Source organism: Oryctolagus cuniculus, chromosome 3 (genome assembly GCF_051225735.1).
Source record: "Oryctolagus cuniculus isolate XC-2025 breed Fujian yellow rabbit chromosome 3, ASM5122573v1, whole genome shotgun sequence".
NCBI classification, from domain to species: Eukaryota; Metazoa; Chordata; class Mammalia; order Lagomorpha; family Leporidae; genus Oryctolagus; species Oryctolagus cuniculus.
In genome coordinates, this window is record NC_142869.1 from 88,415,586 (window position 1) to 88,433,318 (window position 17,733).

The 17,733-nt window shown below is 38.8% G+C and overlaps 1 protein-coding gene across 1 annotated transcript in view; it reads left to right on the plus strand.

Moving 5' to 3' along the window:
* LOC138843166 (coiled-coil domain-containing protein 66-like) overlaps positions 1-17,733 on the plus strand; it is a 134,236-nt gene that overhangs the window by 12,727 nt on the left and 103,776 nt on the right. The window contains 8 exon segments of the mRNA XM_089328662.1: positions 738-824; positions 827-1,110; positions 1,113-1,169; positions 1,272-1,466; positions 1,808-1,983; positions 1,985-2,089; positions 2,671-2,948; positions 3,032-3,941. Of these exon segments, the coding sequence (XP_089184788.1) occupies positions 738-824; positions 827-1,110; positions 1,113-1,169; positions 1,272-1,466; positions 1,808-1,983; positions 1,985-2,089; positions 2,671-2,948; positions 3,032-3,941 (2,092 nt within the window).

Genomic DNA, 17,733 nt, shown 5'->3' on the forward strand with positions numbered 1-17,733 from the left:
ACAATAATAAATTTGTGACAAAAATGTAAATATTATATTAAAAAAAGCACAGAACTTAAAAACAAAATCCCTTTTTATCTACCACGCAATATTTCCAGTCTCTTTTTAACAGCAATTCCAAAACAATGTCAAAAGATAGTGGTGAGACCAGACCTTCTTCTATTTTGCCTGGCTATATATTTTGTAAAATTTAAAAATATACAATTTAAAATTTTTTAAAAATATTTTATTTATTTATTTCAAAGGCAGAAATACAGAGTGAGGAAGGAAGAGAGAGGAGAGAGAGAGAGAGAGAGAGAGAGAAAAGAAATCTTCCATCCACTGGTTCACTCCTCAAATGACCTCCCTCCATGCCCAGGCTGATCCATGTCAAAGCTAGGAGCCAAGAGATCTATCTGGCCTCCCACATGGATGACAGGGTTAGAAGTACTGGACCATCTTCTGCTGCTTTCTCAGGTGCATTAGCAAGGAGCTGGACTGAAGTGGAACAGCCAGAACTTGAACTAGCACTCATATGGAATGCCAGTGTTGCAAGGGGCAACTTCACAAGCTGTACAACAATACCACCCCCTCCTGACTACATTTTTTGCAGACATTATTTACTATTAAGAATAATCCTGGGCAAAGGCCAGACCATGAACTTGGGAGATGTTTTAAAGCTTGAAACTGAGCTACTAGATGGAAAAGCCAAGCTAATATTGTCTCCATTGAAACATAAATCAAAAACTTCTGTGAAGGTCAGTGTAGTCTGAATTTAAGCAATATTCCTAATCAGCCAAAGGATGAGAACATTATAGGATTACTTCAAAAAGCTAAGGCTGTGTCACTGTCCCAGATGAAAATAAATTTGTCTTAAATAAAAAGAAGGAGGCATGTATGCAGTCTGAGCAGAAAATTGGCTTAGAGAATGAATGGAAGCCAGCTGACATATTCAGTACTCTGGAGGACAGGGAACTCGATAAAAGTTTGCTGGAGGCAAAAAAGGCCCCATGGAGGAAAGAGCTGGTTTTTGTGCATTTATTTAAAAAAAGGACATTATTTACAGATGAACAGGTTGCTTTAAAGAACAAAAGAAATGAAGTTTCTGAAAAATGGAATAATCCTTGGAAAATAATCTGAAAGAGATAAAATACTGTGGGGAAAAACTTGAAGATTTTGACAGATCCAGGGTCTCTGCTAGCTCTTCAATCATTATGTCACCATCTCCTAATCAGGATACAGTGGTTGAAGCTGATGGGAACTCAGTACTCAGAGCTGGTCAAATGTTAGAGGTAGCAGCCATGCCGGAACACCCTTTCAGTGCTGGTAAACGAGAACAGCAGAGAAAGTGGATTGAAGAGTTGAGTAAGCAAATAGAAGGTGGTCAGCAAAGAAAAACAGAGGAAAAGATTTTCTATTTGAAGGATGAGAAGCATGCCAGATGGGCAGTGCATTTCGATTCATAAAAGGGTTGTCCTGGGTCTGACGCTGTGGTGTAGCAGGTAGAGCTGCTGCCTGCATTGCCGGCATCTCACATGGGTATCGGTTCGAGTTCCAGCTGCTCACTTCCAATCCAGCTCTCTGCTGTGGCCTGGGAAAACAGTAGGAGATGGCCCAAGTCCTTGGGCTTCTGTACCCACATGGAAGACTCGGAAGAAGCTCCTGGCTCCTGGCTTTGGATTGGTGCAGCTCCAGCCATTGCGGCCATAGGGGGAGTGACAGCAGATGGAAGACCTCTCTCTCTCTCTCTCCCTGCCTCTACTTCTCTGTGTAATTCTTTCAAATAAATAAATAAATCTTTAAAAAAAAGAGTTGTCTTGGTTCTCAGTCTCAACTGTCCTCTCGGTCAACACACAAACAACCAGAGTGTTTCTGTGTCTCACCTGACATTCAGGAGCTGGCTGATAGCAGCAGTGTTTGTACACCTATGACCGGAAGTCAGGTTGAACCTTCAGAGGAGGCACAAATAGCAAAGCCTGTCAGGGATGTGACTGTGGTTAAACATTCAGAAGACAAACTTTCTCCATTCTATGACTGCTTTCTTGGACCCAGCTCAGATTGAGCAACGAGACAGGAGGCAAGAAAAACAGTTTGAACAAAGACCACGAGAGTATTTTAGGCATGGAAAGCCAAGACACTCTGGCAAAAAAAAAAAAAAGAAAACCTAAATGAAAGATCTCTGTGAGTGAGATCCCAGTGGAAAGAACAGGCCATCAAAGAAGGAGGTACCTTTCTCTGAATGGAGGAGAGAACTTCCACTTTGACTATGACCTTGTCTAAATAAGATCAGAGTTGGCGAACTCAAGAGGCTTCCATAGCCTTGGCAACTCATGACAAGAGCCTAGGGAGACTACTGATGCCATAAGCAAGGGTGTCAATTGTTAAATCAACAACAGGAGTCACTGTCCTTAATGGTGTTGTACAATGTGAATTAATGCTATAACTAGCACTCAAACAGTACTTTACACTTTGTGTTTCTGTGTGGGTGCAAACTGTTGAAATCTTTACTTAATGTATACTAAATTGATCTTCTGTATATAAAGATAATTGAAAATGAATCTTGATGTGAATAGAATAGGAGAGGGAGCAGGAGATGGGAGGGTGGAAGGGAAGTTATGAGTGGGGGAAGCCACTGTAATCCAAAAGCTGTACTTTGGAAATTTTATATTTATTAAATAAAAGTTAAAAAAAAATGACTCTCGAGACAAAAGAATTATTCCAGACAACGCAGAGAGCACAAGAGCTGGCACAGAGACTGAAACAAGAACAGAAAATCCGGGAATTGGCTCAGAAGGGACATGGCACTTCTATATTGATTAAAAATCTTGGTGTTCATACAATACAGTTGGAATATAATGTGTCCACTAGCAACATTTCCAGTGTAAGACATGAATTTCATGAAGTCAGTGGTACAGTGAATACTTGTATCAGTCCTACAACTTCTTCCAAGAAGAATACTAGTGTGCAAACAGATGACTTAAAAAGAATATTCACAAAGCAGAATCATACTGTGAATCAACAATAGAGAGGGAAATTTTCAGTTGTCCATCTCCAGAGATTTCTGTAGAATTTAATGGGCTGTTTAAGAAAAACAAGCAAGGACTGGGTCAGGATAAAGCAGCTAACTTAGAAAAAGAGAACAGTTGGCAAAACCACAAGTGTAAGAGGTTCACAAGGACAGAGAAACCAACAAAACACATGAAGAAATGTCCTAAGAGGCCTGATTGGAATATTAATAAGCCATTCAGATGGTATATTCCAGCATCAGAAAAGTACCCCAAACAGCTTCAAAAGCAGAGAACTTAAAAACAAACAAACAAACAAACAAAAAAGCTAGGAAGGCAGATGGAACTGCTTTATTTGGTAGAAAGAAACAATCCTGGACAACTATCTCAAAACAGAGGCAGTTCTCCAATTCTGCATCCATTTCATCAAGAAGTTGAGTCAAAGATCAAGAGGCATCTAAGCAAAAAGGAAGCAGAGTCTCTGAACATTCATTCATTCAGCAAAGAAAGGTCTCAGTCAACACCAGTTCCAGCAGCGAAACACAAAACCCAACAAACTCAGACTAGAACATTGCACTTACCAGTAAGAAACAATAGCTATGAAAAAGAACATGTGATCTCAGGAAGTAGTCAAACAGAATTATCACCTGGCATTTCTGAACCATCCCATTTTATTCCCTATGTTCGAACAAATGAAATCTATTACCTTGATCCAGATGCAGCATTGTCTAGGCATTCAACACAAAATTCACATGGCTCTGACCAAGAACAGCAACTGCTACTTGATTATGACCATGTTAAAGATCCCCTTTTTAATCCCAACTTGGTGAAAACCAGGGATCCACAGCAAGCAAGTCTTAAAGGACTTTCAGAACTAAGACAGGGCCTTCTCCAGAAGCAAAATGAGTTGGAAACTAATCTCATGCCTTTAGCTGCAAATCAAGAAGAAAATTTTAGGTGTTTTTTTTTTCTTTCTTTTTTTTTTTTTTTTTTTGGACAGGCAGAGTGGACAGTGAGAGAGACAGACAGAGAGAAAGGTCTTCCTTTGCTGTCGGTTCACCCTCCAATGGCCACTGTGGCCGGCGCGCTGCGGCCGGTGCACCACGCTGATCCGATTGCAGGAGCCAGGTACTTATCCTGGTCTCCCATGGGGTGCAGGGCCCAAAGACTTGGGCCATCCTCCACTGCACTCCCTGGCCACAGCAGAGAGCTGGCCTGGAAGAGGGGCAACCGGGACAGAATCCAGCACCCCGACCGGGACTAGAACCTGGTGTGCTGGCGCCGCAAGGTGGAGGATTAGCCTAGTGAGCCGCGGCGCCGGCCTAGTTCTTCATTTTAAACACAGAAAAATCATTTGTATCTTCGACCTAGAAAATATCTCATTGCTCAACTATATTTCTCAAATAATAATACTGATTTGGGGATAAGAAATGTACAACAATGGACTCCCCTTTATCCTCATGATGTGTATGTGAAACTAGAGGTTCTTTTAATATTAGTATACAAATTTAATATTAATAATATCATTAAATTATGGATAATTATTAAATCAAGAATATATTAAATAATAAAAATTAAATATTGTGAACATGTTATAAAATTTCAGCATCTTTTCCTGTTTTATTTTAAATAAGAACTTTAAAAAACAAATTTTATCATGTGTCTTTTCTTTGTCTTATGGGATAGCCTAGGATTTTTTCTTATTAGTCTTCCAATATGCAGAAACATAATTATGGATATTCAAATATTCTATTCTAAGGATTTATTTGTTCTTGTCCATCCATATACATATCCATATACATAATCAGAAACAGACAGCATCCTCTGGTTTGAAAATTATCAGTCATTACCTGCATTTAACAGAATGATTTCTATACTTCCTACAACTTGGCTATACCATCAAATGTATGGCAGAAAAAAATGCTTTTCTACTTACTCATTTTAAAAATCTTTGAATTAGCACACTCTGCACAGATCCTGAGGTGGGCAATTGGAACATCCTTTATTAATACGCTGCCTGTGACAACCATATTGCACCCCATATCAGAGGTCCTGGGTTGAGTCCAAGCTCCACTGCTCCATATCCAGCCTTGTGCTGAAGTGCAGCCTGAGAAGGAGCAAGTAATGGCTCAAGTATTTTGATTCCTGCCCCTCATACAGAGACTGGGATTGGGTTCCAGGCTCCTGGCTTCCACTGTCACAGCCCTGGCTGTTGTAGGCCTTTGGGGAAAGGACCAGCAAATGGAAGATCTTTCTCAGTTTATCTCTCTTTACTTCACAAAATGAAAATAAGTATTTTTAATTGCACAGATTAATCTTCCTACTTATATCTAACTATATTAATTCAAACATTCATTCACTCCTTCAATACGTACTTATTGAATAGGAAATTATACTACTACATATCTTCAAGTCTAGAAAAAAAGACGATCATGACTATCTAGCACAGACTTAAGCATAGTGAAAGGACTTCCCAGGGAGAAACTTAAAAAAGCTCACGCTCTGATGAAATCACAGTAGGAAGACATGATGTGGAATACTTAATATGTATGTATTCCAAAAAATAAGAATTTACAGAGAAATAGAAAACAAAACAAAGAGAAAAATGTACATAATTCTACCAGAACAATTATACCAGAATAAAAGAAGGGTTATCAAAGCCTAATTTGGTATGGAAAATGAATTATCAAAGTTATTGCATATAATTTTCCATGAAATTATACTTGACATCAAACCAAGAGAAAAACAGAAACATCTTAAGTCATCCCATTGCCACTTCATGCAAACTCTGAAAGAATGTAGTATGAGAACTCTGTAAGACAACAACTGATTGGTTTTTAAATGAGGATATAAAGATTGAACAACATCTCAAAATCTTTTTTAAGTAAATTGAGTTTTTTTTAAGGTTTTATTTATTTGAGAGGTAGAAATACAGACAGAGAGAGGGAAAGACAGAGAGAAAGGTCTTCTACCCTCTAGTTCACTCCCTAAATGGGGACAATGGCTGTAGCTGGGCTAATTACAAGCCAGAAGCCAGGAGCTTCTTCCAGGTCTCCCACATGAGTTCAGGAGCCCAAGCACTTGGGTCATCTTCCACTGTTTCCTAGGCAGTTAGCAGAGAGCTGAATCAGAAAAGGAGCACCTGGGACACAAACAGGTGCCCATATGGGATGCTGGCACCATAGGTGGAGGCTTAGCATACTATGCCACAACCCTGGCACCAAGGTATTTCTTCTACCATTTATGCTTTCTCACAGTAAACATAAGTTTTTTCATTTGTTCCTTTAAATAAAATATCTTTAAGCATTTCAATATTGTGTCATGGTAATACCTGATCCCTTGTATGGAGTAACCAATAAGTTCATGTGAAGTACGTATTGTGAAACATTTATACATGGATTTAAAAAGTTTTTGCACTCAAACAAATTTAACTTTTCACGATTTCCCACAAACATTTTGAAATACCTTTGTGTTACTAAATAAATTCTTTATAGAGAAACTTTATAGAATATAGATATCTATATAGATATATAGAATCTTTATAGAGAAGAGAAACTCTTCTTAACATTATTTAGTAATACAAAGGTAAGATTCTCTTCTCTATAAAGATTCTATATATCTATATAGATATCTATATTCTATAAAGTTTCTCTATAAAGAATTTATTTAGTAATACAAAGGTATTTCAAAATGTTTGTGGGAAATCGTGAAAAGTTAAATTTGTTTGAGTGCAAATGTGAATGGAAGGGGAGAGGGAGTGGGAAAGGGGAGGGTTGCGGGTGGGAGGGACGTTATGAGGGGGAAGCCATTGTAATCCATAAGCTGTACTTTGGAAATTTATATTCATTAAATAAAAGTTTAAAAAAAAAGAATAATGTCAGAGGGGCTACTGCTGTGGCATAGTGGGCGAAGCCCCTGCCTGCAGTGCCGGCATCCCATATGGGCACTGGCTGGAGTCTGGGCTGCTCCACTTCCAATCCTATCTCCCTGCGGAAGATGACCCAACTACTTAGGTACCTGGCCTAGCCCCAGCTGTAGTGGCCATTTGGGAAGCATTTAATGGATAGAAGACCTCTTTGTTTCTCCTTCTCTCTCTTTGTAACTCTGCCTTTCAAGTAAATAAAGAAATCTTTAAAGAAAAAAAAAAAGAAGAGTTTCTGAGTGCTTATGGTGTGTGTAGGTGTGTTTAGGTGGTGTCTGTTTAGTCTCAAAGGGAAAAAATAAGACTGCAGAAAACAAAGCAACTCATTAACTCAAGGGGGATTTCATTAAACTAGACATGCATTCTTTTTGATGGTCACTTAATATTTTTAGGAGATAAAAATAATCGAGGTAAAGATATTTCCTGTTTTGCTTTTTAACTCATGTTCTGATTCAGTCTTCAATTAAACAAAATGCAACACTACACGGATTACAATTCTCACCCCCAACCCATCTCCCACTAAAAACAAACAAACAAACAAACAAAAACAACCCAAAATGTTACAAATGGTTTCTGTAAGAAAATAATAGCCCAGGGAAAAGATGACAGCCATGTCAGGAAGATGATCCAGGGCATTGAATGGTGGGGGGAGGAGCTTCTGCCAAGCAATGACTGAAACTTGACACTTGAGTACGTATTAATCTATAAAGCATCCATCAATTTGTAGGGTCATTGACTTTGAAGAAATGAACCTATTTCCTGGTCAAATACTTCAAATACTTCCTGAATAAGTAGTCACAGTTTAATCAATTTCTAGGCCCTCATTCAGGTCCAGATTAATTTGTGTATCTCGAAAGTTAATTAAACCCCTTCTTCCAACAAAACACATTCACTCCAAACTGTTTGATGTTAGATTATGACCATTTCTCAAAAATGCTTGTGAAAAAATCCACTGGTAAAAAGAGAAATAGAATCTTGGGGAGCCCTGGGGTTTTTGTTCACACAGTCTTTGGAATACTGTCCTGTGGCATTTAGAGAGGAGTGCTAACAATTTTCAACTACACACAAGTGTACAGTTGACCTCTGGAAGCCTGCACACTGGCAGTCTCAAATGCAAGGTTGTTGATTTTATGGAAATTGCAAAATCACAAGTAGATTCCTGTGTGCTTTCCCCCCTCTATTTCCAGTTACCTTGATATTCCCCAAGCCAGAACACCAAAAAAGAAACGGAAGAAATAATTAATCATTTAAAGATGTTGTACAAGAAGAAGAAGTAGTTTGAAGTCTGAGTGTTCCTGGAGATTTAAAATGTTCTTGCATATTTTTAAAGCTTCCTACCAGCTATTACAGTTGCAGTGCTTAAGGGGGAAATAAATGAACTCTGAAAGTGTCATTCAATATGATTGTCTTCTGGCTGTAAATCAGCTGTCTTCAGCAGTCGTTCAGAAAGCAATAGCATTTTACAAGTTTTCATAGTACTCACAATTTTTCAGAGCTATCGCATAAAGAATATATTGGATATTTAAAAGAATTGGATGACCCTTTTAAGGTATTTCTTTAAGAAAGAACTGAGGGGACAGCATTGTGGCATAGCAGATTAAGCTATCACCCGAGAAGCTGGCGTCCAATATGGACATCCATTCACGTCCTGGATGCTCTGTTTCCAATCCAGCTCCTTGCTATTGTGCCTAGGGAAGAAGCTGAAGATGGCTCAAGTCCTTGGGCCCCTGCACCCACGTGGGAAACCCAGAAGAAAGAGCTCCTGTCTCCTGGTTTCACCCTAGCCTACCCCTGGCCATTGTGGCCATTTCAGGAAGTGAACAGGAACCTGGAAGATCTCTCTCTCTCTCCTCTCCCTCTCTCTCTGTAACTCTGGCTTTCAAATAAATAAATCCTTAAAAAAAAAAAAAAGAAAAGAAAACTGAAAAAGCATATCTTCTTCTCTACCAACTTGCCAGAAGCAAGAAGTTTCAGAACTTCCAATTCTAGGCTAATTGTCTGGTTCAGTAGGGTTCTTGCTAAAAACAAGAATGGGGGACATAAGCCTCAGAAGGGGAGTGGAGGATAACTCACACATACTGTGTCTTTTCAAATCAGATGCCACAGGGTCTCATGAACCAAGGGACAAAACTACTGACGGTGTCTTTACCTTTCGTGCAATTATACTGTTATATTTTTAAGATTTGTTATTTATTTATTTGAAAGGCATACCAAAAGAGAGACAGGGAGAGAGGGAGATCTATCCACTGATTTACTTTCCAAATGGCTGCAACAGTCTGAATAGGGCCAAGCTGAAGCCAGGAGCCAGAAACTCCATCCAGGTCTTGCACATGGGTGGCAGGGGCCCAAAGTACTTGAGCCATTTGCTGCCTTCCCTGCTGCATTAGCAGGAGGATGGATTGGAAGCAGAGAAGTCAGCTCTCAAACTGGAGATCTGGTGTGGGATTCAGTCATTGCAAGGAGCAGCTTAACCACTGGCCTGGCAATCGAACTGCAGCACACAGAGGGCATAAACAGGTAAGGTTCTGCTCCTGCCTTCATCCAAAAGCCATCATTTACAAGCTCTGGCTGGGAATAATGATTTCTAATTGCATCACTTTGACACATGACATATCTCATGCACACCTCTGACACATTAAGTCCCAAAGCCAAAGTAACACCGAACTCAGCAGAGAACACTTGAAACAATGCTAGAGGCTTAAGACAAGAAATGAAGGGTAAAACTAGTCATAGTTCAAGTTACTAACATCAATAAAAGCTGTCCTAGCAAAGTAGGATGTACCTAATGATGTCAAGGCTTCAATATCATTCCCCTTTATAATTGTAAACAGTTTAATAACTTCTGTGTAAAAATTTAACAGTGAGTTGAGATTTACCTAAGTATTAAGGGTCTTCAAAAAGTTAATGGAAAATGTGTACCATGAAAAAGCTATGTGTGAATTTCAGTTTTTTTGCATCAAAATGAACATTTTATTTTCATTTTTTCACAAATTTTTGAATTTCCTTTGCATATTTTATTTATAAAATTTAAATTATTGAGTACATCAATCAGGAGACTCATGTTAATATAACTATATTTAGGTGAACTGGGTATACCCAGAGTATCTTTAAATATATTCAAATATATGAATATATGTATGATAGGAGATCATATGAAACAATGTATTCTTAGAGTCTCAAGGGGTCTGGGTCCCCCATAAAAATTGTAAGGATAATTTAGTATCAGTCAATAAAGTAGTCAATCTATCCAAGTGCCTACATACTTACCTTTTTACCTATTAATCTATCTGTATTTTAGAAAACAAAGTCCCTACTACACATGACAATCTCAAAATAATGCAATTACATAAAACTTTTTTTTAAAGATTGATTTATTGGGGCCGGCGCCCTGACTCACTTGGTTAATCCTCCACCTGTGGTGCCGGCATCCCATATGGGCACCGAGTTCTAGTCCAAGTTTCTCCTCTTCCAGTCCAGCTCTCTGCTGTGGCCCGGGAGTGCAGTGGAGAATGGCCCAAGTGCTTGGGCCCTGCACCCGCATGGGAGACCAGGAGAAGCACCTGGCTCCTGGCTTTGGATTAGTGTAGCTCCGGCCATAGTGACCATTTAGGGGGTGAGTCAACAGAAGAAAGACCTTTCTCTCTGTCTCTCTCTCTCACTGTCTAACTTTATCTGCCAAATAATAATAATTTAAAAAGATTTATTTATTTATTTGAAAGGCAGAGTTACAGAAAGGCAGAAGCAGAGTGAGAGGGAGCAAGAGGCAGATGTAGAAAGAGAGAAATAAATTTTCCATCCAGGAGCCAGGAGCTTCTTCCAGGTCTCCCACGCAGGTTCAGGGGCCCAAAGACTTGGACCATTTTCCACTGCTTTCCCAGGCCATAGCAGAAGTCTGGATCATAAGTGGAGCAGCCAGGACTTGAAAGGCACCCATATGGGATGCCGGCACTGGAGGCCACAGCTTTACCTGCTAAGCCATAGCACCGGCCCCATACATAAAACTTTAAAAGTCATATATACAAAGGGGGCAGTTGTTGGCCAGCGCATGGCTCACTAGGCTAATCCTCCACCTGCGGCGCCGGCACACCGGGTTCTGGTCCCGGTCGGGGCGCCGGATTCTGTCCTGGTTGCTCCTCTTCCAGGCCAGCTCTCTGCTGTGGCCAGGGAGTACAGTGGAGGATGGCCCAAGTCCTTGGGCCCTGCACCCGCATGGGAGACCAGGAGAAGTACCTGGCTCCTGCCTTCGGATCAGCGCGGTGCGCCGACCGCAGCGGCCATTGGGGGGTGAACCAACAGCAAAAGGAAGACCTTTCTCTCTGTCTCTACCTCTCTCACTGTCCACTCTGCCTGTCAAAAATAAATCAATTAAAAAAGGGGCATTTGTTATAGTACTGCTAATCATACAATATATAATTTCATAGTAGCAGGTAGTATCATAAAGATTCACTGAGAGACTAATTCCTTAAAGAACTGTAACTCAAAAGGCTTCCATAGCCTTGGCAACTCATGACAAGAGCCTAGGGTGATTACTGATGCCATAAACAAGAGTGTCGATTTGTTAAGTCAACAACAGGAGTCACTGTGCACTTACTCCTCATGTAGGATCTCTGTCCTTAGTGTGCTGTACATTGAGATTTAATGCTATAACTAGTACTCAAACAGTATTGTTCACTTTGTGTCTCTATGTGGGAGCAAACTGTTGAAACCTTTACTTAATGTATGCTAAACTGATCTTCTGTATATAAAAAGAATCGAAAATGAATCTTGATGTGAATAGAAGGGGAGAGGGAGCGGGAAAGGGGAGGGTTGCAAGTGGGAGGGAAGTTATGGGGGGGGGAGCCATTGTAATCCATAAGCTGTACTTTGGAAATTTATATTCATTAAATAAAAGTTAAAAATAAAAGAAAATAAAAAAAAGAACTGTAATTTTTCAGTAAGCTTTCACTATATAGTTCAATATCATTTTCCCCATAGAAAAACAGATTAAAATTGGTTATTCATTTTGAAAGTTATACTTCCATGTGTTTTTTAGATGTCATATTTTCTATAGTTCAAAGTATGTACTAATACACTCAAACCTCAGTAACCCATATTGTTGACTCTGTAAATAATTACACAGGGGTCGTTGCTGTGGCATAATGGCTAAGCCTCTGCCTGTGGCAACAACATCCCATATGGGCACCGGTTTGGGTCTTGGCTGCTCCTCTTCCAATCCAGCTTGCTGCTATGGCCTGGGAACGTGGAATGCAATGGAAGATGGCCCAAGTGCTTGGGCCCTATTCCCACATGGGTGACGCAGAAGAAGCTCCTGGCTCCTGGCTTCAGATTGTCTCAGCTCTGGCCATTGAGGCCATTTGGGGACTGAACCAGCAGATGGAAGATCTTTCTCTGTCTGTCTATAACTCTACCTCTCAAATAAATAAATAAAATCTTTTAAAACAATTACACACTTAGTGGCTCCAATCCAAAATTCTTTTCACTTAAGGTTGAGGCAAAGCATGGCGTACTGTATATCCTAATGATTCACAGAATTCCAGTGACTGTAGTTCCCCTTTCACTATACATGAACAAAAAGCAATTTCTTGTGAAATACCTTGTAAACAGAGCATCGTATATCTAGTAGAGTCTCGATCTCCTGGTGAGGATAAAATATATGCCTGTTATGATTTAGGAAGTGATATCAATATTAAATGTTTTACAAACTTTATTTGTGTTTAAAATCTGAGGTCAAACATTTTAACAAAAACAGTTATGATGTCAAAATGCAGTAATACTTGTTGATGTTGAGGCAGTTGGGTGAAGAAGGCAAATGTATTTGATGAATGCAAGTTGTCATTATATTAACAACAAAATAGTTGCTAGAGAAAGTTTAAAGTTCAAAGTTACTTAATATTTTATTAAATATTTTACAATATTTAAAGAATGATGTTTAGGCAACACATAAAATTAAATCATTCCATGAAAACCAAGAAATAAGTTCTAGTTTTCTTTATATAAGTAACAACAGCAGATAAAAAAGATATTTTCCCTTCTGTTTTGAAGTCTGTTATTAATTTTGCTCTGGGACTTTTAAATAATGCTGCTCCTTGCTTTTTGAAAAATAGATTGTGGAATAGCATTGCCAAGGTATCATAATGATATCTGCTAAATTACAATAAAATTCGCCATGTTCTTTTAAAAAATATTCTATATTTTTTTTACTTACATATTTGAGAGGTAGAGATACAGAGCAAGAGTGAGAGAGCACATGCTCCCATTCACTGGTCACTCTGAATGGCTGCAATGGCCTGGGCTGGAACAGAGTCTGAACTGGGCACTTGGAACAGAATCCTGAAAGTGAATTACTTGAGCCATCACTGCCACCTCCCAGGGTGATGAATTAACAGGAAGCTGGAACTGAGAACGGGAATCAGGTGTCCAGCCCAGGTACTTCCACGTAGTACGCCTAACCAGCCTCTTAACCACTGGGCTAAACACCTGCCCCAACCATCTTTTTTTTTTAACTTTTATTTAATGAATATAAATTTCCAAAGTACGACTTATGGATTACAATGGCTTCCCCCACATACCGTCCCTCCCACCCACTACCCTCCCTTTTCCCACTCCCTCTCCCCTTCCATTCACATCAAGATTCATTTTCGATTATCTTAATATACAGAAGATCAGCTTAGTATACATTAAGTAAGGATTTCAACAGTTTGCTCCCACACAGAAACATAAAGTGAAAAATAATAGATGATTTTTTTTTAATGATGATGAAATCAGATCAGACCTATTGTCATGTTTAATCCCAGTGAGAGTCAAGTTGGGAGTTGATAATTTCTTTTTTTTTTTTTTTTTTTTTACAGAGGATCAGTTTAGTATACATTAAGTAAAGATTTCAACAGTTTGCACCCCCATAGAAACACAAAGTGAAATATATTGTTTGGGTACTCGTTATAGCATTAAATCTCAATACACAACACATTAAGGACAGAGATCCTACATGAGGAGTAAGTGCACAGTGACTCCTGTTGTTGACTTTACCAATTGACACTCCTGTCTATGGCATCAGTAATCTCCCTATGCTCCAGTCATGAGTTTCCAAGGCTATGGAAGCCCTCTGAGTTCTCTGATTCTTATCTTGTTTAGATAAGGTCATAGTCAAAGTGGAGGTTCTCTCCTCCCTTCAGAGAAAGGTACCTCCTTCTTTGAAGACCTGTTCTTTCCACTGGGATCTCATTTTTTTAAAGTTACTTTATGATTAGTCAGCACAACATTTTACAATGCCAACCATTTGTCAAATTGATTCCAACAAGATGTTTAAAACTCTAGTTAATTATAATTTTCTTTTTAACAGACAAAAACCACATTAAAAGTTATCCAGTTCACACAGAGTTCATCATAAGTTGCAGAATTTGTTTGTATGATATATCAGCAATAAAGCAGGGATTCAGGACATTCAAACAGATAGTATGATCCAATTTCCTAAGATGAACATTCTGCCAAGAAATTTTCAATGTATAGGCTTTGATATGCTTCCAAAAAGAAAACATGTAATTATTTAAACCTTTTGTCAGGCTGGACTCCTTCCAATATAAAAACAAAAGGCACTTTTATTCTTCTAATTGGTGATAAGTAGACTCCATGAGCTATTTGATATAGGTTGTATGTGTGTCTGTGTCTTCATTTTAAATATCATTGTTCTATGGATAAGATGAGATAATGTACGTGGGACACTCTCTATGGAAAGTAGAAGAAGGATTATTAAAATCTAAAGAAAAAAAAAACACACAAACCAGGGGAGCTACACTCATCAGAAAGAAAGGAATATTTGATTACTAGAAAGAATAGAGATTCCTAGGCCAGCGCTGCGGCTCATTAGGCTAATCCTCCCCCTTGCGGCGCCGGCACAACGGGTTCTAGTCCTGGTCAGGGCGCCGGATTCTGTCCAGGTTGCCCCTCTTCCAGGCCAGCTCTCTGCTGTGGCCAGGGAAGTGCAGTGGAGGATGGCCCAAGTGCTTGGGCCCTGCACCCCATGGGAGACCAGGAGAAGTACCTGGCTCCTGCCATAAGATCAGCGCGGTGCGCTGGCCGTAGCGCGCCAGCCGCGGCAGCCATTGGAGGGTGAACCAACGGCAAAGGAAGACCTTTCTCTCTGTCTCTCTCTCTCTCACTGTCCACTCTGCCTGTCAAAAAATAAAAAAAAAAATTAAAAAAAAAAGAAAGAAAGAATAGAGACTCCTTCAATAGGACTTAGCTTCTTCTTAAAATCCAAGTAATGTTCTCTCATAGCAAAAAAACAAAAAAGTGCATGTTATCTCTTTAGTTATAAAATAGACTCAACCCACAAAATTCTACTTGATCACCATTCTTACTTCATCAAACTTCCCTTTTCCAACCATAAGTTTTCAGTTCTCTCCTGGGTTCAGTTGTCAACTGATAGCTACCATCTTCATTAGCCTCTTGGTAAGCTGGAAAATGTCACCTGGGTTGTGCCCATTTCCTACACTAATCAATTCATTTCCTTGTTAATCATTTTCAGTTCAATTTGTTGTTCACCACTGGAATTTTACTAAGACTATCTCTTCAGGTTGTGTTAGTGTTTTGCAGGTCTTGCTCAGTGCCCATGTTACTGCTTGGTTTCAATGGGGCCTTTTTAGAAGATGCGATCCTTTTGTTCATCTCAATTCTGCAATGAATGTACATCTTATTTTTGATTGTTCCAAATCCATCCTTAATTATAAAGTAAGGGGAAAAAGAGGAAAAAAATATTTCTTGAGTGCCCTCTAAACACTAAGCTTTGTTTCAGATATAATAGTTTTATAAAATAATTTAAAAATCCCTGTTTTCCTAAAATAATTTTCTAGGAAGAGAGGCAATAAGCAAGTATATAATATGCACAGTGATGATGCAGACTATGGGGAAAAAAGGAGGTATGAAGCCTGGAGAGTAAGAAGTGCTAATACAGTATGTTGAACCATATGGTTTTTAGGCCAGAAATAGTCCAATATCTTCAAAGTTATATGATGAAATCAATATATGATGCATGCGGAGTGTAAATTTCAAATATTCCCAAGTTTTCCTATTTTCTCCTTCCCATCTTTCCCAGTGAATAAATGCCCACCTCCCTTGCCCCCAAGGCTAACAACTAATTCTAGCTCTTAATTTTTTTTTCTCCACTTTTCTTTGACCTTGGCTTCTTAGCTAAATTTGTATTAACTGTCCCTCTTTCCTCTAGTCTTATTTTCCTAACCTTTTCAACACTGCATTTTTCTAGAAACTTTATCTTAAATCCATTCTTTTTAAAAAATATATATTTAATTTAAAAAAAATGGTAGAATGACAAAGAGGGAGAGAGAGAGAGAGAAGTCATATGCTGGTTGAGAGACAGAGATTGGTATTTTCCATCTGCTGGTTTACTCCCCAATTACCCACAACAGCAACTGGGTCAGGCCGAAGCTAGAAGCCAGGAATCCAAGCAACTGGGCCATAAACTGCTGCCTCCCAGGAGACACATTAGCAGGAAGTTGGATCAGAAGCAGAGGTGGAACTCAAACCAGGCACTCTGATATGGGATGTGGGCATCCTAAGCAGAGGCTTAACCCACTGTGCCACAACACCCACCCCTTAAAATCTTTCTTAAACTGTAAATTTCTACAACTCAAAATCCTATCGACTTCCTTATCATTCCAACCTATTGTGACCTCTTATATTCTGCTTTTCATATACTTAGCAGAGGTAGTCTTTATTGCTCTAGTGGTCATTTAATCTACCTTGGACTTTTATTGTTTAGCTTTTCCTGTACATGATCCTAGTCATCCTCATTATGCTATAACTTCTATGACAGCAGTACAACTCTTATTTTCTGTTTAATAATGTCGTGAGATCTAATTAACCATTCCTAGGGTATGGCCCAAAAGTCTTTAAAGGCAAAGATACTTCCAAATGAATAATAACTTAAAACTCAAAATTTTTTCTTGGTGCTTCAGGAACATACATTTAAATTTTTAACAATCCCACTAATTTGTTGCTTCAGATACCTTTAAAAAGGGTGAGCAATACCCTAATGAATGGTTATCTAAAGGAAAGGAAAAATACATGTGAAAACAAGAATTTTCAATAAAAATTTATTTGGAATTATTTATTCAGAGTGTTTGCTTCTTTGAAACACAAAAATAACTTCACAATGCATGATACTATAAATATTTCTGTATGATCTCAGATAATAAGAAAACTGATTGCTCTGAACAGTCGAATTCTACACATATATTCAAATAGAGTTTTATTCGAATCTCATAATATGGCACAGGTTCACCTCAAGTTATGCAAGCTAAAAAAACAGGTAAAATGCCCGGCAATGGAAACAAAATGCACACCAAATTTGGGTTTGTTCAAAGAATGTTAATAACAAACATAACTTTAAAGACTGTAGGACAGAGTAGACCTGCATCAACACGATGTGGATAAAATGACTATCACTTCAGTTGCTTTTGCTAATAGTTCTCTTCTTGGGATTGTAAAGAAGAACAAGGATTTATGGTGTTGGCTGCATTTTGCAGCACAAGATTTCCTACACATGACCTGGCAGGATCCAGGCAGCAGTTTGTGAAGTCTCCCCACATTAAGTTAGCTCAAAGCCTGAATCTATATTTAGTAGTAATCATTGTTAGCAAACATAAAAGTTGGAAATCAGTGCTCAGCTTGATGGAAATTCTGTGCCCTATGGCCCTGTGCTTTAAATATCTCAGCTTTATGTGTTTTCAAGACACAGAGGCTTTGAAACTGAGCAAGTATCAATTTTAAAAAACAATGATCTAAAATCTCTCAATCTCCAATGCTGATTAA